Below are 21,989 nucleotides of genomic sequence, written 5' to 3'. Positions count from 1 at the left end.
CAGTCCAGCCCAGTAGGGCCCAGTGTAGCACTGTATAACCCAGTGCAGCCCTTTGCCACCCAGTATAACCCAGTACAGTCCAGTGTAACCCAGTGCAGCCCTTTGCCACCCAGTATAACCCAGTACAGTCCAGTGTAACCCAGTGCAGCCCTTTGCCACCCAGTATAACCCAGTACAGTCCAGTGTAACCCAGTGCAGCCCTTTGCCACCCAGTGTAACCCAGTACAGTCCAGTGTAACCCAGTGCAGCCCTTTGCCACCCAGTGTAACCTAGTACACCACTTTGCTGCCCGGTGTAACCCGGTACAGCCCAGTATAACCCTTTCCCGCCCAGTCTAACCCACTGCAGCACTTTGCCGTGCGGTATAACCCGGTACAGCCCAGTATAACCCGCTGCCGCCCGGTGCCACCCAGCCCAAGGCAGCGTAACCCAGCCCAGCCCGGTGTAACCCCGCGCAGTGCAGCACGGCGCGGGCGGCGCGCCTTGCAAAGAGCCCTCCCGGCCGCCAGGCGGCGTGCGTCGGCGCGGCCGGGGGCGGTGCATGCGCGGGGCGGGGGCGGGGCGCGTAGCGGAGCCGGTGCCGTGCCGTGAGGTGTCCGCTCGCCAGCCCGCCCGCTCGCTTGCCGCCGCCATGGCTCTCCTCCACACTCGCCGGCTCCTCGCCGCCCCCCGTTTCTTCACCGCCGCCGCTAACCGCGCCAGGTGAGGGCTGAGGAGTTGGCCTAGCCCCTTAGCCACCCGCCGGTGCCAGCGCGGGGGCTTTCTCGCCGCGGAACCCGGTGTCCCTTCCAGGCGGGGGAAGGGGATCGAGGGTCCTTCGCGGAGACAAATCGTGTCCCTCCGTGGAGCCCGTAGGCGCCGTTGGTGATGTCACGGTGGGGTCGGGAGGGGGGCAACGGCGCGCGGATTGGCCGGGGATCACCGCGGGTCGGGGGGCGCGCGGCGCTTCCTGGCGAGCTGATTGGCTGAGGCCGAGCCGCGCGCCCCCCCAGCCTGCCCTTGAGGAGCCGCCTGGAGGGCGCGGGGGGGCTGCGCGCGCGGGCCTCGGCTCCGGCCGGGGGGGGACCCTGGGTGCGAGAGACCGGAGCCGGGGGGGGGGGCGCCCCGGGGCACCGAGAGACTGGAGCCGGGGGAGGGACCCTGGGTGCGAGAGACCGCAGCCGGGGGGGGCGCCCCGGGGCACCGAGAGACTGGAGCCGGGGGAGGGACCCTGGGTGCGAGAGACCGGAGCCGGGGGGGGCGCCCCGGGGCACCGAGAGACCGGAGCCGGGGGAGGGACCCTGGGTGCGAGAGACCGGAGCCGGGGGGGGGGCGCCCCGGGGCACCGAGAGACCGGAATCGGGGGAGGGACCCTGGGTGCGAGAGACCGGAGCCGGGGGGGGCGCCCCGGGGCACCGAGAGACCGGAGCCGGGGGGGGGGGGCGCCCCGGGGCACCGAGAGACCGGAGCCGGGGGGGGGCGCCCCGAAAGACGGGAGGCGGGGGAGGCACCCCTGTCGCCGAGAGATGTGGCCGTGGCGTTACCGGTGGCGAGCAGCGGGGCCAGGGGCACCCCGGGCACCTTTGAGTGGGGCCGGGGGAGCGCCGCTCCGGGAAGCGGGGCTGGGTGCGGGCTGTGCAGCGGGGCTGGGTGCGGGCTGTGCAGCGGGGCTGGGTGCGGGCTGTGCAGCGGGGCTGGGTGCGGGCTGTGCAGCGGGGCTGGGTGCGGGCTGTGCAGCGGGGCTGTGCAGCGGGGCTGGGTGCGGGCTGTGCAGCGGGGCTGGGTGCGGGCTGTGCAGCGGGGCTGGGTGCGGGCTGGGTGCGGGCTGTGCAGCGGGGCTGGGTGCGGGCTGTGCAGCGGGGCTGGGTGCGGGCTGTGCAGCGGGGCTGGGTGCGGGCTGTGCAGCGGGGCTGGGTGCGGGCTGTGCAGCGGGGCTGGGTGCGGGCTGGGTGCGGGCTGTGCAGCGGGGCTGGGTGCGGGCTGGGTGCGGGCTGTGCAGCGGGGCTGGGTGCGGGCTGTGCAGCGGGGCTGGGTGCGGGCTGTGCAGCGGGGCTGGGTGCGGGCTGGGTGCGGGCTGTGCAGCGGGGCTGGGTGCGGGCTGTGCAGCGGGGCTGGGTGCGGGCTGGGTGCGGGCTGTGCAGCGGGGCTGGGTGCGGGCTGTGCAGCGGGGCTGGGTGCGGGCTGGGTGCGGGCTGTGCAGCGGGGCTGGATGCGGGCTGTGCAGCGGGGCTGGGTGCGGGCTGGATGCGGGCTGTGCAGCGGGGCTGTGCAGCGGGGCTGGGTGCGGGCTGTGCAGCGGGGCTGGGTGCGGGCTGTGCAGCGGGGCTGGGTGCGGGCTGTGCAGCGGGGCTGGGTGCGGGCTGGATGCGGGCTGTGCAGCGGGGCTGGGTGCGGGCTGGATGCGGGCTGTGCAGCGGGGCTGTGCAGCGGGGCTGGGTGCGGGCTGTGCAGCGGGGCTGTGCAGCGGGGCTGGGTGCGGGCTGTGCAGCGGGGCTGTGCAGCGGGGCTGGGTGCGGGCTGTGCAGCGGGGCTGGGTGCGGGCTGTGCAGCGGGGCTGTGCAGCGGGGCTGGGTGCGGGCTGTGCAGCGGGGCTGGGTGCGGGCTGTGCAGCGGGGCTGGGTGCGGGCTGTGCAGCGGGGCTGTGCAGCGGGGCTGGGTGCGGGCTGTGCAGCGGGGCTGGGTGCGGGCTGGATGCGGGCTGTGCAGCGGGGCTGGGTGCGGGCTGTGCAGCGGGGCTGGGTGCGGGCTGTGCAGCGGGGCTGGATGCGGGCTGTGCAGCAGGGCTGGGTGCGGGCTGGGTGCGGGCTGTGCAGCGGGGCTGGGTGCGGGCTGGGTGCGGGCTGTGCAGCGGGGCTGTGCAGCGGGGCTGGGTGCGGGCTGTGCAGCGGGGCTGGGTGCGGGCTGGGTGCGGGCTGTGCAGCGGGGCTGGGGTGCTGCTGGCCCTCGGCACGGTGCGGCAGGGTTGGGGACCGCTTGTGGGGCTGGGGGGGCAGCCCGTGGCCCGCAGCGAGGCTGGGGGTCCCTGGGCACCGACAGGTGGGGCCAGGGGACCTTTGTGTCTCCCGGTAGGTCAGGGCTGAGGGGCAGCCGGCAATGGAGACCCCGTGTAATGAAAACGGGGCTGGGAATGAGGGGTCGCCAGCCCCCCCACCCCCAGGCACCGTGCAGTGGGGCCGGGGTGCTGCTGCCTTGCCTTCCCGTGTGCAGAACCTGGCCTGAGCGGGGTGCAAGCCGGCCAGGACCAGCGAGGAGCTGGCTGCCCGCTGGCAGCTCTGCTCCTGCCCTCCCTGAAGGCAGCGCAGGGATGCACAGAGGGATCCTGGGCGCAGCTGGAGCCCTGCAGAGACCCCGGAGCAGCTGCAGCGAGCCGGGCAGAGCCCAGAGCCGCAGGGAGCTGGGGGCAGCAGTCACCAAAAGCATGCAGAGGCCTTGGTGCTCACCAGAGCCCTTTGACTCCTGGCCCCTGCCAGCTGGGGCAGGCAAGCAGGGGTTTATCTCCCATACCAGCAGATAAAGAGGCTTCATAGATATTGATTAACCCTGTTCTGCCCAGCATGGCCCCTCACTGCCCTCTGAAGCATCCTTGGTCTCTCCTCAGCAGTTCTGGAGGAGGAATCACAGAGCTGGCAGGGACCCCAAGGCTCAGCCAGCTCCAAGCCCCTGCCATGGGCAGGGACACCTCACCCCACAGCAGGTTGCTCACAGCCACCTCCAGCCTGGCTGCAAACACCTCCAGGGCTGAGCAGGAGGCTTCCACCACCTCCCTGGGCAGCCTGGGCCAGGCTCTCACCACCCTCCTGGCCAACAACTTCTTCCTCACAGCCAATCTCCAGCTCCCCACTTCTATTCTTGCTCCATCCCCCCCAGTCCTATCCCTCCCTGGCACCCTCCAGAGTCCCTCCCCAGCTCTCTTGGAGCCCCCTTTCAGATCCTGTGTTTCCTGCCCTGGGGCTGCAGCAGGCCTGGGGAAGGCAATAACTTTGCTTTCCTCAAGCTTCAGTTCCCAAATGGAGCTGAGGTCACCTGGCAGTTAGGACTCTGAGCAGCCTGCTGGGAGTGCCCAGCGCCGGGGGGGGCAGCCCTGACCCCGCAGCTGCCCAGCAGTGATCAGCTCTTTGTGTTCCCTTATCTTCGGCAGCTTCCCCTGGGGGGTGGGGCGGGGGTGTGCCCTGCTCCCACCGGCCTGTGCTGGGAGTGGGCTTTCAGCAGGCAGATGAAGAGGGAGCCCGAGGGGTTTAGAAGGCCTCCCTTGGCTCACCAGCGCTCCTGGAGGTGCTGCCTCCCTCTGCTGGGTCGCAGCAGAGCTAATTTGAGCGCTGTGCAGGGAGGGAAGCTTGACCACAGCCCGGGGTTTGGGCTGGCAGGGCCCCGCTGGTGGGCGGCCACCGCCCCCTTGGCATCGGCCTTGGGTCAATATTGGCTTTAGCAGCGGTGCCCAGGACGCCTCCAGCCCCTCTGCTCTGCTGCAGGGCTTTGCACTGCAGCCTCTTCCCTGCCTGCCCCTGGGAGAACAGCTGGAAACCTTCCCTGGAGTCAGGAGTGCTTGCTGCTCACCTGGGGGAAAGCTTCCTTTGTGAGCTTGGCATGAGTCAGAGATCTGGGAGGGACCCCAGGGCTCAGCCAGCTCCAAGCCCCCTGCCACGGGCAGGGACACCTCACCCCACAGCAGGTTGCTCACAGCCACCTCCAGCCTGGCTGCAAACACCTCCAGGGCTGAGCAGGAGGCTTCCACCACCTCCCTGGGCAGCCTGGGCCAGGCTCTCACCACCCTCCTGGGCAGCAACTTCTTCCTCAGCCAATCTCCAGCTCCCCACTTCTCCTTTTGCTCCATCCCCCCCAGTCCTGTCCCTCCCTGGCACCCTCAAGAGTCCCTCACTCTTGGGTCTGTCTCTGCATCTTGGGCCAGGAGCTCCCCAGGCATCTTTGAAAGGGTCTGGCTGGTTTGAGGCAGCTCCTGGAGAATTTTCCTCCCCTCTCTGTCCCATCTGTGCTTGCATTGCATGGCCTCAGAAGATCACCCTGGCTGAAGAGCATAGGTCACAGCTCCCAGGGTGCCAGGGGCAGGAAGGGACCTCTGGAGAGCTGCCAGTGCCAGCCCCTGCCAGAGCAGGAGCACAGCACCCAGCCCAGGGGGCACAGGAACACATCCAGGCAGGGCTGGGAAGGCTCCAGAGCAGGAGACTCCACAACCTCTCTGGGCAGCCTGCTCCAGGCCTCTGGCAGCCTCCCAGCCAAGAAGTTCTTCCTCCTGCTGAGCTGGAAGCTCCTGGGCTGCAGTTTCCAGCCCTTGGCTCTTGTGCTGCCCCAGGGCACAGTGAGCAGAGGCTGTCCCTGGCCCTCCCTTCCTGCCCCCCAGCCCTCAGCTCTTGATGGCCATTGCTCAGCTCCCTCTCAGCCTTCTCCTCTGCAGCCTGCACCCCCCCAGGGCTCTCAGCCTCTCCTGCCCAGGCAGTGCTGCAGTCCCTTCAGCAGCCTTGCAGCCCTGCCTTGGCCTCTCTGCAGCAGCTCCCTGTCCCTCAGGAGCTGGGGAGCCCAGAGCTGGAGGCAGGATTCCAGCTGTGGCCTCCCCAGGGCAGAGCAGAGCAGAGGGGGAGGAGAGCCTGAACACCACCTTCTGAGCATCTAAACTCTGTCCTGGGGCTGCTGTGTCTCTGTAGCTGCAGAAGGTGCTTGCTTTGGTGTCCCTTAGGGAGTTCACCTTCCCTTTAGCTTCCTGCCCTGCAGTGCTTGCACCCTGGCAGGGAGGATGTGCTGTTAATAGCTCTGACCTTTATTCAAGACCTGTGCCCTTCACTGCTCACTGTGAAATCCAGCAGAGTGCTGAGACAGCCACCCTGCAGTGGTGTGGGGCAGGGGATGTGTGAGGATGTGTGGCCTCAGCTCCCCAGCAGATCTGGGGTCCAGAGGGCTTCCCCCAGGAGGCTGCAGAGCCTCTGCCCTGGGGCCAGGCTGGGGGAGTTGGGGCTGTGCAGCCTGGAGGAGAGAAGGCTGCAGGCAGAGCTGAGAGCAGCTTCCAGTGCTTGAAATGGGCTACAGGAGAGCAAGAGAGAGGCTTCACAAAGGCCAGGAGGGACAGGACAAGAGGACACCACAGAATCAGCCAGCTTGGCAGAGACCTCAGAGATCATCAAGTCCAAGCTGTGATGGCTTCACTCTGGCAGAAGCTGGCCTGGGATGAGGCATTAGGAGGAATTTCTGCCCCAGGAGGCCCTGGCACAGCTTGCCCAGAGAAGCTGGGGGGGGCTCCATGCCTGGCAGTGTTCAGAGCCAGGCTGGGTGAGGCCTTGAGCAGGAGGTGTCCCAGGCTGTGGCAGGAGCTTGATCTTTAAGGCCCCTTCCAGCCCCAACCCACCCTGTGGGGTGGCCTCCCCAAACCCTCTCCAGAAAGGTTCCCCTGGGTCTCCTGATGTGTTTGCACAGCTCTGCCTGGGCTGCCCTCTCCTGCCCCCTGCAAAGCCACCCCTCTGGGACAGCAGAGGAGTCCTGCTTGGCCTGCAGGCTGAGCAGAGGGCAGCAGCAGTCCTTCAGTTTCCTTGGCTGCCTTAAGCTGGGGCAGAGAGGCTCAGAAGCGAAGGGCTTAGCTGCTGGGGTGTTGTGGCTTAGGGTAGATGCCTGCAGGCTCAGCAGCAGTGTTGGTAGAGCTCAGTGACCTGCTTGAAGTGTTGGCAGGATTGGGACCTAAGGACCCAGCCCCCCAGGAGCTGCTGTGGTGAGAAACCCAGGAGAAGGAAGGTGCTGTGGCTGTCTCCTCAGGAGAGCTGGCTGGGCCCCTGCAGCCCTCTGCCAAACAGCCCTGGGGGAGGCAAAAGCCACAGAGACACAAACACACCTCTGCAGAGCCTTCCTCCTCCTCCTCCTCCTCCTCCCCCCTGCCCCTGCTGCCAGGAAGGCCTTGGAAGAGTTTATTCCAAAGCTCCATTGGGTGCTGCCTGGTCCTGCAGCAGGGTTTTTGTCCTGGCAGGCATCACTGACTCATCCTCCTGCCTCAGCTGAGCCCATTCTGAGGTAATGGAGACTCTGTCAGTGGTCTGGGAAGTGCTAAGCACAGCTTCCATTTATAACCACCCGAGGTGGTTCTGCCTTGCAAGTGTTTTGCTGCCCCTCTTTCCCCTCCCCCCCTCCTCCCCCACAGCCTCTCAAGAGGAGAAGTGGAGGAGTTCTGTTGGGAAGTGTTGTCCTGATGGGGAGGGGAACTCAGGCTGGAAGAGACCCTCCAAGGGCCTCCTGCCCAAGCCCTGCAGGCAGCAGGGCCAGCTCCAGCTGCAGCAGGCTGCCCAGGGACACAGCCAGGCTGAGCTGGAAGGGCTGCAGGGATGGAGCCTCCACCACCTCCCTGGGCAGCCTGGGCCAGGCTCTCCCCAGCCTCCCTCTGCACAGCTTCCTCCTCAGCTCCAACCTAACTCTGCCCTGCTCCAGCTCCAAACCATTGCCCCTGGGCCTATCCCCACAGCCCCTTCTCAGCAGTCCCTCCCCAGCCTGCCTGCAGCTGCCCTGCAGCTCTGCAGCTGCAGCTCTCAGCTCTGCCTGCAGCCTTCTCTGCTGCAGGCTGCACAGCCCCAACCCTCCCAGCCTGGCCCCAGGGCAGAGCTGCTCAGCTCCCCTCTGGGGCTGCTCTGCTCCAGGCTCTCAGCCCCAGGGCTCTCAGCCTCTGCTGCTCCCAGAGCTGCTCCAGGCCCCTCAGCAGCTCTGTGGCCTCTGCTGGGCTCTCCCCAGCAGTTCCCTGTCCCTCCTGAGCTGGGAGCCCAGAGCTGGACACAGGACTCCAGACATGGCCCTGGTAGGACAGAGCAGAGGGGGAGAAGAACCTCCCTGGCCCTGCTGCCCACACTTCTGAATGCCCTCCAGAAGAGCATGGGCACCTTGCTGGCCCCATGGGCACCTTGCTGGCCCCATGGGCACCTTGCTGGCCCATGGGCACCTTGCTGGCCCCATGGGCACCCTGTTGCCCCCAGCACTCCCAGCTCCTTCTCTGGGGAGCTGCTTTGCAGCAGGTCCCCCCTCAGCTGTCCTGCTGCAGGAGGTTGTTTCCTCCCCAGGGGCAGAGCTCCACACTTGGCTCTTTCTGAACTTCCTGAGGTTCTTCTCCACCTTTTACAACCAGCTGGAGGCCACTGCAGCTTCTGCCAGGCAGAATAAACACCACCATACCCCCCCTCCTCCTGCACCATCTGCAAGCCTGCAGAGCCTGGGCAGGGCACTGGGCAGAGGCTTGTGGCCAAAGGCAGAGGAACAGGTTTCTTTTTATAGCATGGTGTGGCCTACCCTTGACATTCAGAGAGCCTGGCTGGCTTCAGGATGTCCTAGCAACAGGGCAGAGGCAGGTGGCCTGCAGAGCAGCTCTTGAAGAGCAAGCAGCAAAGCAGCTCCTGATGAGGTGCAGTGATGGGAAGCTGCCTTCCCTTGCTGTCCAAGGGAGGGGATTCTGCCCCTCTGCTCCACTCTGCTGAGCCCACAGCTGCAGCTCTGTGCCCAGCTCTGCAGCCTCTGTGCCAGGAAGGCTCTGGAGGGGCTGGAAGGTGTCCAGAGCAGGGCCAGGAGGCTGAGCAGAGGGCTGGAGCTGCTCTGCTCTGAGCACAGCCTGAGAGAGTTGGGGTTGTGCAGGCTGCAGAGGAGAAGGCTCCAGGGAGACCTTCTGGTGGCCTTCCAGGAGCTGCAGGGGGCTGCAGGAAAGCTGGGGAGGGACTTTGGAGGGGGTGAGGGAGGGACAGGACTGGGGGGGATGGAGCAAAAGGAGAAGTGGGGAGCTGGAGATTGGCTGTGAGGAAGAAGCTGTTGGCCAGGAGGGTGGTGAGAGCCTGGCCCAGGCTGCCCAGGGAGGTGGTGGAAGCCTCCTGCTGATGCCTGGAGGTGTTTGCAGCCAGGCTGGAGGTGGCTGTGAGCAACCTGCTGTGGGGTGAGGTGTCCCTGCCCAGGGCAGGGGTTGGAGCTGGCTGAGCCCTGGGGTCCCTGCCAGCCCTGGGCTCGTTGCCATTGTCTCAGGCAGGCTGCTGGGCAGGGCAGCTCCAGGGTCACACTCAGCAGTGCCTCATGCAGTTGCCTGGCTCTGGCTCAGCCTGCCTGGAGGGGGCTAAGCTGCATGGTTCTACCTCTAGGCTGTGAGGAGATGATGCTTGGCCAGAGCTTGAGAGTTCATAGATCCTTAGAATGGGTTTGGGCTGGAAGGGTCCTTCAAGACCATCCAGCTCCAGCCCCCTGCCCTGGGCAGGGACCCCTCCCCCCAGCCCAGGCTGCTCAAGGCCTCATCCAGCCTGGCCTTGAGCACCACCAGGGAGGGGGCAGCCACAGCCTCCCTGGGCAACCTCTGGGTAGTTTAAGGCTTCTCTCTCCTGGGGCCCTCCTGCTGTCACCTCCCCAGGCAGGAAGGGCTCATTGCTACCCTGAAAGGCTTGTGGGGAGAGCTGCCTCCAGCCACAGAGCCCTGAAGCTCTCTGTCCACTGTCCAAGGTGAAATGCAGCCCCAGGTGATGGAGCACACAGGAGCTGGAGGCTCTGGGGCTCTGTTAGCTCTGCTGTTACCTCTCCCAGTGGTCTAAGGGCCCAGGATGGCCCTGGAGGCTCTCTGCCTCACCCTGCCCCGGTCCCAGCCCTAACCCTTGGTCTCTTGGCTCTTTCCCTGCAGCTCCTGGTGGTCCCACGTGGAGATGGGGCCCCCTGACCCCATCCTGGGGGTGACAGAAGCTTACAAGCGTGACAGCAACCCCAAGAAGATGAACCTGGGCGTGGGAGCCTACCGGGACGACAGCGGCAAGCCCTACGTGCTGAGCTGCGTCCGCAAGGTCAGCCCGGCCAGGCCTGCCCCTGCAGCACCTGGGGGTGGCACCTGGCACCCAGCTGAGCGCTGAGGTGCATGAGATTGAGGCCCAGGATCCACCCAGAGCGACCTGGGCAGGCTGCAGAGCTGGCCGAGAGCCTCAGCAGCTTCAACAAGGCCAAGGGCCAGGTCCTGCCCCTGGGGCAGGGCAAACCTGGACACCAACCCAGGCTGGGGGGCAGGAGACTGAGGGCAGCCCTGCAGGGAAGGCCTTGGGGGTGCTGGGGCTGGGGGAGCAGCTGGGCAGGAGCCAGCACTGGGCACTGGCAGCACAGGAGGCCAAGGGCAGCCTGGGCTGCAGCCAGAGCAGGGTGGCCAGAGCTGGAGAGAGAGGATCCTGCCCCTCTGCTCTGCTCTGGGGAGACCTCACCTGCAGGGCTGGGGCCAGCTGTGGGAGCCCAGCACAAGAGAGACCTGGAGCTGCTGGAGAGGCTCCAGAGGAGGCCACAGAGATGCTCAGAGGGCTGCAGGTTGGACTGAGGAGGAAGTTGTGCAGAGGGAGGGTGGTGAGAGCCTGGCCCAGGCTGCCCAGGGAGGTGGTGGAAGCCTCCTGCTCAGCCCTGGAGGTGTTTGCAGCCAGGCTGGAGGTGGCTGTGAGCAACCTGCTGTGGGGTGAGGTGTCCCTGCCCATGGCAGGGGGCTTGGAGCTGGCTGAGCCCTGAGCTCCCTTCCAGCCCTGACAATTCTGTGAGCCTACGGTTCCTGCCTCTGCTCTAGCAAGGCTGGCACCCCCTGAGGGCTCTGGCACCAGGGGCTGCTGCCCCAGGCAGGCTCACATCTGCAATGTTTGCTGCTGCCCTGGCTTGGGGTGAGCCCTGCTCTCTGGAGGGAAGTTTGTGCAAGCCAACCTTTGCCCCCTTGGAGCCAGGCGGTGCCAAGCGAGCTCCAGCTGCCTGCTCCCCGCTCAGCCTGTGCCCTCCCTCCCCAGGCCGAGGCCATGATAGCATCCAAGAAGATGGACAAGGAGTACCTGCCCATTGGGGGGCTGGCAGACTTCACCAGGGCCTCTGCAGAGCTGGCCCTGGGGGAGAACAGCGAAGCCTTCAAGAGCGGCCGGGTGAGGAGCGAGCCGGGGCCCAGGGCGGGCGCCGCTGCCCAGCTGGCATGGGGGTGCTCAGCAGCAGGGGAGCAAGATCTGGCAGGGGTGCTCCTGCCTCTGGGCTGCAGGCTGGCCCCCAAGGGTGACAGCTTCTTCTGAAGGCTGGGGTGAAACAGCCCTGCCTGAGGGTGGGGATCTGACCTTGTCCCAGCTGCCTGCCCTGCGGCTGGAGCTGCTGAGCCACACGGTGCCCCCCGGGGAGACAGAGCTGGGGTTGTGCAGGCTGCAGAGGAGGAGGCTCCAGGGAGACCTTGTGGTGGCCTTCCAGGAGCTGCAGGGGGCTGCAGGAAAGCTGGGGAGGGACTTTGGAGGGGGTCAGGGAGGGCCAGGACTGGGGGGGATGGAGCAAAAGGAGAAGTGGGGAGCTGGAGATTGGCTGTGAGGAAGAAGTTGTTGGGCAGGAGGGTGGGGAGAGCCTGGCCCAGGCTGCCCAGGGAGGTGGTGGAAGCCTCCTGCTGATGCCTGGAGGTGTTTGCAGCCAGGCTGGAGGTGGCTGTGAGCAACCTGCTGTGGGGTGAGGTATCCCTGCCCATGGCAGGGGCTTGGAGCTGGCTGAGCTCCCTTCCAGCCCTGGGGTTCTATGTCCCTGCTTGGGGTGCATCTGGCAGCACTGATGTGTGTGGGGGAGGGGCAGGGCTCTCTTTGGCTCACCCTGGGGCTGCTCTGACTCAGGCCACCTCTGTTGCCTTGCAGTATGTCACTGTGCAGGGCATATCTGGGACTGGATCCCTGCGAATCGGAGCCAACTTCCTGGTGAGTCCCTGGGGGTGAGGGGAAGGGAAGGGAGGGGAGAGGGGAGAGGAAGGGAGGGGAGAGGGGAGAGGAAGGGAGGGGAGAGGGGAGAGGGAGGGAGGGGAGAGGGGAGAGGGAGGGAGGGGGAGAGGGGAGGGGAAGGGAGGGGAGAGGGGAGGGGAGAGGGGAGGGGAGGGGAGAGGGGAGAGGGAGGGAGGGGAGAGGGGAGGGAGAGGGAGGGAGGGGGGAGAGGGGAGGGGAAGGGAGGGGAGAGGGGAGGGGAAGGGAGGGAGAGGGGAGGGCGAGGGGAGGGGAAGGGAGGGGAGAGGGGAGGGGAAGGGAGGGAGAGGGGAGGGGAGGGGAAGGGAGGGGAGAGGGAGGGAGGGGAGAGGGGAGGGGAAGGGAGAGGGGAAGGGAAGGGAAGGGAGAGGGGAAGGGAGGGGAGGAGAGAGGGGAAGGGAGGGGAGGAGAGAGGGGAAGGGAAGGGAAGGGAGAGGGCAGGGAGGGTGAGGGGAGAGGGAAGGGAGGGTGAGGGGAGAGGGAAGGGAGGGTGAGGGGAGAGGGAAGGGAGGGTGAGGGGAGAGGGGAAGGGAAGGGAGGGGAGGGGGGAGAGGGGAAGGGGAGGGGAGGGGGGGAGAGGGGAAGGGAGGGGAGGGGGGGAGAGGGGAAGGGAGGGGAGGGGGGAGAGGGGAAGGGAGGGAGGGGGGAGAGGGGAAGGGAGGGGAGGGGGGGAGAGGGGAAGGGAGGGGAGGGGGGGAGAGGGGAAGGGGAGAGGGCACGGCGGGGCGGGGCGGCGCGGCTCACCCGCCCTCCGGCCGGCCAGCACCGCTTCTCCCGCGCCGGCCGCGACGTGTACCTGCCCAAGCCCTCCTGGGGCAACCACACGCCCATCTTCCGCGACGCCGGCCTGCAGCTGCAGTCCTACCGCTACTACGACCCCGCCACCTGCAGCCTCGACTTCTCCGGCGCCATGGACGACATCGCCGTGAGCGCCCGGGGCGGGCGGGGCGCGGGCGCGGGGGGTCCCGCCCTGGGGCGGGGCAGGGCTCGCCGCCCCGCCCAGGGCAGCAGTTTGAGCTGAGCTGCTGAGGAGCCCTGGGAGCAGGGGATGCGAGGGGTCGGAAGGGACCTCTGGAGAGCTGCCAGTGCCAGCCCCCTGCCAGAGCAGGAGCACAGCACCCAGCCCAGGGGGCACAGGAACACATCCAGGCAGGGCTGGGGAGGCTCCACAACCTCTGCAGGGCTCTGTGAGCCTCACAGGGAAGGTCCTCCTCAGGTTGAGGTGGGACCTCCTGTGCTGCCCCTTGGCCCTTCCCAGGGTGCAGAGGCTGTCCCTGTCCCCTGCCTCCTGCCCCCCAGCCCTCAGCTCTTGATGGCCATTGCTCAGCTCCCTCTCAGCCTTCTCCTCTGCAGCCTGCACCCCCCCAGGGCTCTCAGCCTCTCCTGCCCAGGCAGTGCTGCAGTCCCTTCAGCAGCCTTGCAGCCCTGCCTTGGCCTCTCTGCAGCAGCTCCCTGTCCCTCTGGAGCTGGGGAGCCCAGAGCTGGAGGCAGGATTCCAGCTGTGGCCTCCCCAGGGCAGAGCAGAGCAGAGGGGGAGGAGAAGCTCCCTGGCCCTGCTGGCCACACTCTGCTGAGTGCCCCCCAGAAGACCCCTGGGACCTTCTCAGCCCCGAGGCCCCTTGCTGGCTCATGGTGGCCTTGCTGTCCCCCAGCACTCCCAGCTCCTCCTCTGGGGAGCTGCTCTCCAGCAGGTTCCCCCTCAGCTGTCCTGCTGCAGGAGGTTGTTCCTCCCCTGGGGCAGAGCTCCACACTCCGCTGAATGCCCCCCAGGGTCCCCTTGGCCCCCAGGGCACATTGCTGCCCCAGGGAGAGGTGGTTGTGAGCGTGTGCTGAGCTGCTGTGAGCTCACTGCCCCCCTGCCCCCTCTCCCCCAGAGGATTCCGGAGAAGAGCATCATCCTGCTGCACGCCTGCGCCCACAACCCCACCGGCGTGGACCCCCGCCAGGAGCAGTGGAAGGAGCTGGCAGCCACGGTGAAGGTGAGCAGCAGAGTGCCCCAGGGCAGGGCAACCCACAGCTCTGGCCTCTCCTGGCTGGCACCTGGTCTTCACTCTGTAAAGGTTACTCCCTCCTGGGAAGCCAGCGGGGTGTCATGTTCCTGGCCCCAGGGCAGGAGCTGGGCAAGTGCACCCCTGAGGCTTTCCAGCCGCCCAGCGGCCTCGCTGCTGGCTCCTTCCCAGGAGGCTGGGGAGAGGAGCCCTGAGAGGAGAGCAGGAGGGGTGAAGGAGAGAGGTTTGGTAGCTGGAGTGGGGCTCCTGCTGCTGGTGTGGAAGGTCTCCCATGTGCCTGGGGCCTTCTCACAAGCGTTGGCTGGAGAAAAGAGCATCACAGAACCAAGCAACCAGGCTGGGAGAGAGCTCAGAGCTCCTGCAGTCCAACCCAGCACCCAGCACCCAACCCCTCCTGACCACTCAGCCATGGCTCCAAGTGCCACATCCAAGCCTTTCCTGAACCCCTCCAGGGGTGGGGACTCCACCACACCCCTGGGCAGCACATCCCCAGGGCCAATCTCTCTTGCTGGGGAGAATTTCCTCCTCACCTCCAGCCCAAACCTCCCCTGGCACAGCTTGAGACTGTGGCCTCTTGTTCTGGTGCTGCTTGCCTGGAGACCAACCCCCACCTGGCTGCAACCTCCCTTCAGGAAGTTGTAAAGAGCAAGGAGGTCTCCCCTGAGCCTCCTCTTCTCCAGGCTAAGCAGCCCCAGCTCCCTCAGCCTCTCCTCCCAGGGCTGTGCCCCAGGGGGCAGGTTCTTCCTTCATCCTCCTCCTCCCTGCTGCTGTAGGCAGTGAAATTTGGCTTGGGGATGCCTGAGAACAGGTAAATGCCACAGTGGGCTCCAGATGCCTGTGTGCCTCCTGAGCACAGGGCAGTGTTAGTGGCAGATCTGCCTGAAGGCATCAGGGAAATTCCCAGGAGGTTTTCCTGAGACCTGGAGGTGCAGGAGACACTGAGCTGGGATCATTCCTTGCTGCCCAGTTCACTGCTGCATTCTGGGCCAGGCTGCACATCCCAGAAGTGCACTGGCATGGACTTAGAACCACAGAATGGCTCAGGTTGGAAGGGACCACAGAGCTCATCTCCTCCAACCTCCCCACCATGGGCAGGGACAGCTCTCAGCTAGGCTCAGCTGCTCAAGGCCTGGCCTGGAGCACCCCCAGGCAGGAGGCAGCCACAGCCTCCCTGGGCAGCCTGGGCCAGAGCCTCAGCTCCCTCCTGCTGGAGAGCTTCTGCCTCAGCTCCACTCTGACCCTGCTCTGCCTCAGCTCCAAACCCTTCCCCCCTGGCCTGGCTCCAGACCCCCTCAGCCAAAGTCTCTCTGCAGCCTCCCTGCAGGATCCCTTCAGCTCCTGGCAGCAGCTCTGAGCTCCCCCTGGAGCCTTCTCCTCCCCAGGCTGCACAGCCCCAGCTCCCTCAGCCTGTGCTCCCAGCAGAGCTGCTCCAGCCCTGGCAGCATCTCTGTGGCCTCCCCTGGCCTCCCTCCACAGCTCTGTGGACAGCAGAGCAGGCGGCAGGGCCGGGGGTGGGGGCAGAGCTGTGCTGCTCTCGCCGGCTGCTGGGGAGCTGTGGCTCCGCTTCTGGAGGAGCAGCGCCGGGGCCGAGCAGGCTGCTGCCTTGCATGGCTCTCTCCATCCCCCTGCCCTGCCCCTGCTGAGGGCTGCAGGGCTGCCTGTGACGCTGCTGTGGCCTCTCTGCTGGCAGAAGCGGAAGCTGCTGGTGTACTTCGACATGGCCTACCAGGGCTTCGCCAGCGGCGACATCAACCGCGACGCCTGGGCCGTGCGCTACTTCATCGAGCAGGGCATCAACGTCCTCCTGTCCCAGTCCTATGCCAAGAACATGGGGCTGTATGGTGAGTGAGGGCAGCTGGGCTGCCCAGTGCCTGCTGCTGCCACCCTGCAGCCTCCAGGGCTCAGCGGCCCAGGGCTGTCTGCTGCTCGCCTGCGTCGCAGTCGCAGCGCGGGGAGGGTTGGAAGGGACCCCTGGAGCTCCCCCAGCCCAGGCCCTGCCCCAGCAGGGCACCCACAGCACAATGCCCAGGGGCACAGTGCCCAGGGGGGTTGGAAGCTCTCCACACCAGGAGACTCCACAACCTCTCTGGGCAGCCTGCTCCAGGCCTCCAGCAGCCTCACTCCAAACAACTTTCTCCTCCTGGCTGCCAGGCTGTGCCCTCTGCCCCTTGGCCTGGCCCTGGGCACCCCTGAGCAGAGCCTGGCCCCAGCCTCCTGCCCCCCACAGCTCCTTTAGCTCTTGCTGAGCATTGCTCAGCTGCCCTCTGGGGCTGCTCTGCCGCAGGCTCTCAGCCCCAGGGCTCTCTCAGCCTCTGCTCCTGCCAGAGCTGCCCCAGGCCCCTCAGCAGCTCTGCAGCCTGCCCTGGGCTCTGCCCAGCAGTTCCCTGTCCCTCCTGAGCTGGGAGCCCAGAGCTGGACCACAGATGTGGCCTCACTGGGGCAGAGGAGAGGGGAAGGAGAACCTCCCTGGCCACACTTCTCAGAGCCCTCAGGATCTCATTGACCTTCTTGGCCACCGAAGCACAGTGCTGGCTCCTGCTGAACTTGTTCTCCACCAGCACTCTCCTCCACAGAGCTGCTTCCCAGCTGGACCCTGTGGTGCTGCTCCCAGCCCTCTGAGCTCTGCCCTTCAGCCACTTCCCAACCCACCCTGTCCCCATCAGCAGTCTCCCTCCTGCCCTGCAGATGCCTTCACCCCAGGCAAAGGCAGCAGGAGGTTTTTGGGGTGGCCACATCCCTGGGGCACCAAGGAACCCAGCACCCCAGAGTTTCCCTGTTTCTCTTGAACCGGGGGGGGGGGCCAGAAGCAAACCCAGCAGTCCCCCAGCTGCGGAGGACTTGGGAGGTGCCGGAGCCCCTCCTGGAGCGGTGTGGCCCTGGGCTGGGCCCCGGCCGAGGCAGGGGCTGGGCGCTGAGTGCCCTTCCCCCAGGGGAGCGGGCCGGAGCCTTCACAGTGATCTGCAGCGACGCCGAGGAGGCCAAGAGGGTGGAGTCGCAGCTGAAGATCCTGATCCGCCCCATGTACTCCAACCCCCCGCTGAACGGAGCCCGCATCGCCGCCGCCATCCTCAACACGCCGGAGCTGCGCCAGGAGTGGTGAGCGGCGGCGCCGCAGCCTGCCCGGGGCACCGCCCGGGGGCGCTGCAAGCTCTCCACGCCGGGAGGCTCCACAACCTCTCGGGGCAGCCTGCTCAGCTGCAGCCTCCTGGGTGCCAGTCTGTGCCCCTTGCCCCAGCTGAGCCCTCTCTGGTGCCCTGCTGCTCTCCTGGGCAGCTCTTAGCTTCAGGGCCACGACCAGAACTACCTCCCAGCCCTTCCCACCTCCTGGTGTCCTGGCCTCAGCTGCATGTCAGCCCAGTTTGACCCAGAGAGGTGGTCCCTGGTGGAGCCTCCAGGGCAGAGAGCCTTGGGTGGGAGGAGAAAAGCTCCTGCAGGGGCTGCCTGCCCAAGCTGCCTGCCCAAGGAGTGGAAGGGATTGAGGCTTTGCAGCCATGTGGCCTTCCAGGAGCTGCAGGGGGCTGCAAGAAAGCTGGGGAGGGACTTTGGAGGGAGGGACAGGACTGGGGGGGATGAAGCAAAAGTAGAAGTGGGGAGCTGGAGATTGGCTGTGAGGAAGAAGTTGTTGCCCAGGGAGGTGGTGGAAGCCTCCTCCTCATCCCTGGAGGTGTTTGCAGCCAGGCTGGAGGTGGCTGTGAGCAACCTGCTGTGATGTGAGGTCACAGGCACACAGGGTGTGAGGGGTTGGAAGGGACCTCTGGAGAGCTGCCAGTGCCAGCCCCTGCCAGAGCAGGAGCACAGCACCCAGCCCAGGGGGCACAGGAACACATCCAGGCAGGGCTGCACAGGCTCCAGAGCAGGAGACTCCACAACCTCTCTGGGCAGCCTGCTCCAGGCCTCTGGCAGCCTCCCAGCCAAGAAGTTCTTCCTCCTGCTGAGGTGGAAGCTCCTGGGCTGCAGTTGATCTCCATCACCCCTGCCCATGGCAGGGGGCTGGGACTGGCTGACCCTTGAGATCCCTTCCAGCCCTGACAGCTCTGGGGTTCTGTGTATTTGTCTTAGCTGAGGGAAGCAGAAGCTTAATCCTCTTGGGAAGCAGAGCCAGGAATGTGACCCTCGTGGCCTCAGCTTGCTGGTAGCAGCCCCTGCTGCAGAACAAAGGCCACCTGTGTGTGGTGGCTTTGCCAGCAGCTGTGCTCCTCTGGCAGGCTGGCACTGAGGCTGATCTTGTGCCCAGCAGGGATGTCTGCTGCCCTGGCAGGACCCCACACACAGTTTAGCAGGGTTTGGGCAGGCCATGAGACCCTTCTAGCTCAGGGCTTTAGAGTGAGAGAGCTGCCTCTGGTAGTGTGCCCAGGAGCTGTGGAATGAATCATAGACTGGCTTGGGTTGGAAGGCAGCTCCAAAGCTCCTCCAGTCCACCCCCCTCTGCTCCCAGCAGGGACATCCCCAGCTGGATCAGGTTGCCCAGAGCCCTGTCCTGCCTCCCCTGGAATGTCTCCAGGGATGAGGCCCCAGCCACCTCCCTGGGCAGCCTTCAGGCACCCTCAGCAAGAAGCAGCTGGAGCTAGCAGTTGCTGCTCCCTGGTCTTCTTTCACCTGCATCCCACAGTGGTTTAGGTACATGAGGACCTTCCAGGTGGAGAGGGTTGGTTGGTGCCTGGTGGGTGAGGGCAGCAGTGTTTGGTGCAGCCCAGCCCTGCTCTGAGCAGCTCTTGCCTCGGTTTCTCAGGCTGGTGGAGGTGAAGGGCATGGCTGACCGCATCATCAGCATGAGGACTCAGCTGGTGTCCAACCTGAAGAAGGAAGGTTCTTCCCACAACTGGCAGCACATCACTGACCAGATTGGCATGTTCTGCTTCACAGGGCTGAAGCCTGACCAGGTAAACACAGGCACTGTGCCCCTGGGGTGCCCTCTGCCTGCCCTGGCTGCAGCTGCCCCAGCTGAGCCTTCGTGAGCAGCTCTCCCTCCAGGAGGAGCAGCTCCAAGCCCTCAGCAGTGGAGCTCAGGGGCCTTAGATCTTGCTCTGCCCCCTTGCTGTGGCCATGCAGTCAGATGTAGCCAAGGTCTCTTGGTGGCATTTGATCTGCAAGGTCAGCTCTGGCAGCCCCAGGCAGTGCTACAGGCTGGGGGCAGAGTGGCTGCAGAGCAGCCAGGCAGAGAGGGACCAGGGGTAGTGGTAGAGAGCAGCTGAACAGGAGCCAGCAGTGTGCCCAGGGGCCCAAGAAAGCCAAGGGCAGCCTGGCCTGCATCAGGAGCAGTGTGGCCAGCAGGAGCAGGGAGCTCATCCTGCCCTGTGCTCAGCACTGCTGAGGCCACACCTGGAGTCCTGTGTCCAGCTCTGGGCTCCTCAGGTTGAGAAGGACATTGAGCTGCTGGAAGGTGTCCAGAGAAGGGCAACAAAGCTGGGGAGGGGTCTGGGGCACAGGGCTGGGAGGAGAGGCTGAGGGAGCTGGGGTTGCTTAGCCTGGAGAAGAGGAGGCTCAGGGGAGACCTTCTTGCTCTCTCCAGCTCCCTGAAGGGAGTTGCAGCCAGGTGGGGGTTGGGCTCTTCTCCCAGGCACCCAGGAGCAGAACAAGAGGACACAGTCTCAAGCTGTGCCAGGGGAGGTTTGGGCTGGAGGTGAGGAGAAAGCTCTCCCCAGCCAGAGAGATTGGCCCTGGGGATGTGCTGCCCAGGGGGGTGGTGGAGTCCCCACCCCTGGAGGGGTTCAGGAAAGGCTTGGATGTGGCACTTGGAGCCATGGCTGAGTGGTCAGGAGGGGTTGGGTGCTGGGTGCTAGGTTGGACTTGGTGACCTCTGAGGTCTTCTCCACCCTGTGCTTGTGTGGGAGGTGGCTCCTAGCTGAACGCTTCCTGGCCGCCCGAGAGCCCAGCAGCATCCCTCGGGGCTCGCAAGCTGCAGCCCTACGCCTGCTGGCACCCGGTGCAGGCAGGCTGGGTACAGCTGGCACCCAGTGCAGGCAGGCTGGGTACAGCTGGCACTGCTGAGCAGAGGCTGGGCAGAGGCTGGACACCTGCTCTTCCCCCCAGGTGGACCGGCTGACCAAGGAGTTCTCCATCTACATGACGAAGGACGGGCGCATCTCGGTGGCGGGGGTGACGTCGGGCAACGTCGGCTACCTGGCTCATGCCATCCATCAAGTCACGAAGTAAAGGCACAGGTGGTGCCCTGGAGCTGGTGGCTTCCCCTGCCCTGCCCCACTGGCTGCAGCTGGGGAAGGAAAGGAGACAAACAGAACCCTTTGAGCCACGGCACCTGACGCTGCTGCTGAATGTATCCTGTAGATGAGTTGTTGTAGAAGCCCTGTCCAGGCCACCCAGCCTTGTGGAGCAGGGACATCCTTGCTGGCTCCTGCTCCTCACAGCCTTCTCCCTCTTGTCCAGCCCTTGTCTGTCAGCCCCAGCACCCATCTTGCACTGGAGGAAGCAGACCCAGCCCTGCCACCCTTCCAGCATGGGCACCAAAGGCTTCCCCACGCTGCTCCCTCCAGGAGGAGGCTTCGTGAGGCTGCTGCTGGCTGCCAGCCCAAAAGAGTGGGGAGCTGGCTGGGGAGGGCTGCTCACAACGGGTCCCTGCCTCCTCCTCGCTCAGTCCCTGCTGCCAGCAGGCTCCAGCCTCCTCCAGCCTCCCAGCCTGGCAGTGGGCAGTGCCAAAGCTGCCCTCCAACAGCCGGCTCAGAGGACTTCTCACTGCTAAAGTCTGCTCCATCGCCGGCTTTGCTCTCTCCATCTGGGCAGCTCCTTTCAGGTGGAATTCAGGTGGGGGAGGGGTGGGGTGGCCATGGCTTCCACCTCTAACCCTGCCTGGTTCTCCTGCTCCTCTCCCTGGTCACCACCAGCCCTCCCTGCAATGCAGAATGTCTCTGTGTGTCCCAAAGCCATGAGCCAAGAGCTGGGTCCCACCACGTCCACCTCCCGTGGGGGCAGGAGGTTTCCCTCCTCTCTCTGCAGCCTAATGCCTGGTGACAGCAGGGAAAGGGGAAGGGAAGCTCCCTCCACCCCCCCTCTGCCCACAGCAGGGTGGCCCTGAGGCTTTCTGACTCAATGGACTCTCAGAGTATTTTTTTTCAATCCAAATAAAGTGGCTCATGGCTGTGTCGAGCTGGGGACCTCCTCCTCTCATCCCACAGCTGCCTCCTGCCCCTTCCACACACACCAGAAGAGGGAAGTTCCACCGCTGGGCTCCTAGGAGTGCCACCCAGAGAGGGCACTGCCCACCTGTGTGCCCCAAGGAGCCTGCTGTGTGAGGTAGGCTGAGGCTGCCCCAAGGTGGGAGCTGCTGTCAGAGCCTGTGGGGTTGAATGGGGCAAGCAGGAGGTGCCAAAGGCCATCAGCCCTGTGCTGGATCTGAGCCAGAGCCACAGAACTGTGTGGGATGGAAAAGGCTTCCAGGATCACCCAGTCCAAGCAGCAACCCAACCCCACCATGGCCACAGGGTTCTGCCACACCCCCAGCCATGGGGACTCCACCACCTCCCTGGGCAGCCTCTGCCAGGCCCTCACCACTCTGGCACCAAAGGAATTGTTCCTTCTCTCCAACCTCAGCCTCCCCTGGCACAGCTTGAGGCCATTGCCTCTCCTATCACCTGATACGAAGGAGTAAAGACCAACCCCCCCCCTCACTGCAGCCTCCTCTCGGGGAGCTGCAGAGATCAATGAGGTCTCCCTCAACCTCCTCAACACCCCCAGCTCCCTCAGCTGCTCCTCCCCAGCCCTCTTCTCCAGACCCTTCCCCAGCTTGGTTGCCCTTCCCCGGACCTGCTCCAGCTCCTCAGTGTCTTTGTAGCGAGGCGCCCACAGCTGAACCCTGCTGCTTGCAGCAGGTAAAGCTTTCCCCCTCAGCTGGACCTGGTAGGGGCTGGCGAGCCCTGGGCTCGCTCCGCGGCGCCACCAGGGCATTTGCCGAGCGCTCAGCGCTGCGCGGAGCGGCCGGGGCCGGGGCGCCGGGCCAGGCCCGTGTGCCTCACGCTGCCCCCGGGGGCTCGGAGGCTGCGAGCTGCCGCTGCTCCCACGGACGGTTGTTTACGTGGCCCGGTGCCCGCGGCCGCCGCCTGTGCAATAAATCAAGCACCCTGCTCGCTGCGGCTTCTGCCGGCTCCGGAGCCGGCTGCGGGGCCCCCGTGCCGAGCCGCGGGTCTCGCCGCTGCCCTTCCCCGGTGCAACCAACGAGCCGCAGCACAGCTCCTCTGCCCCTCAGCCCCTGGCCGCGAAGGCTCCCCCGCCGCTTCCAGCCGCAGAGCGCTGGGGATGGGCTGCGAGGAGGTCGCCGAGGGGGAGGCAGCGACTCCCGGGCGGGATC

General features: G+C 66.0%; 1 protein-coding gene across 1 annotated transcript; it reads left to right on the top strand.

The window, feature by feature from the left end:
- Positions 1 to 561: 561 nt before the first annotated feature.
- GOT2 (glutamic-oxaloacetic transaminase 2) lies at positions 562 to 20,515 on the top strand. Its single transcript, XM_054170138.1, has 10 exons — positions 562 to 702; positions 9,599 to 9,755; positions 10,719 to 10,847; positions 11,583 to 11,642; positions 12,445 to 12,606; positions 13,556 to 13,660; positions 15,381 to 15,531; positions 16,621 to 16,786; positions 18,420 to 18,570; positions 19,721 to 20,515. The coding sequence occupies exons 1-10, from the start codon at positions 632 to 634 to the stop codon at positions 19,841 to 19,843; spliced, it is 1,275 nt and encodes a 424-aa protein (XP_054026113.1). The 5' UTR covers positions 562 to 631; the 3' UTR covers positions 19,844 to 20,515.
- Positions 20,516 to 21,989: the final 1,474 nt, after the last annotated feature.

The sequence above is a fragment of the Dryobates pubescens genome, chromosome 19 (genome assembly GCF_014839835.1).
Source record: "Dryobates pubescens isolate bDryPub1 chromosome 19, bDryPub1.pri, whole genome shotgun sequence".
NCBI classification, from domain to species: Eukaryota; Metazoa; Chordata; class Aves; order Piciformes; family Picidae; genus Dryobates; species Dryobates pubescens.
Note: the sequence above shows the minus strand (reverse complement) of the source record. Positions and strands in the feature narration are given on the sequence as shown.

What these genes read in the sequence shown, in the direction of transcription:
- GOT2 (XM_054170138.1), top strand. Translation starts at nt 632, where the DNA reads ATGGCTCTCCTCCACACTCGCCGGCTCCTCGCCGCCCCCCGTTTCTTC. An exon ending in TGCTGAGCTGCGTCCGCAAG is followed by an intron (nt 9,756 to 10,718) that starts GTCAGCCCGGCC and finishes CTCCCTCCCCAG; the next exon opens with GCCGAGGCCATGATAGCATC. An exon ending in CAGGGCTGAAGCCTGACCAG is followed by an intron (nt 18,571 to 19,720) that starts GTAAACACAGGC and finishes TCTTCCCCCCAG; the next exon opens with GTGGACCGGCTGACCAAGGA.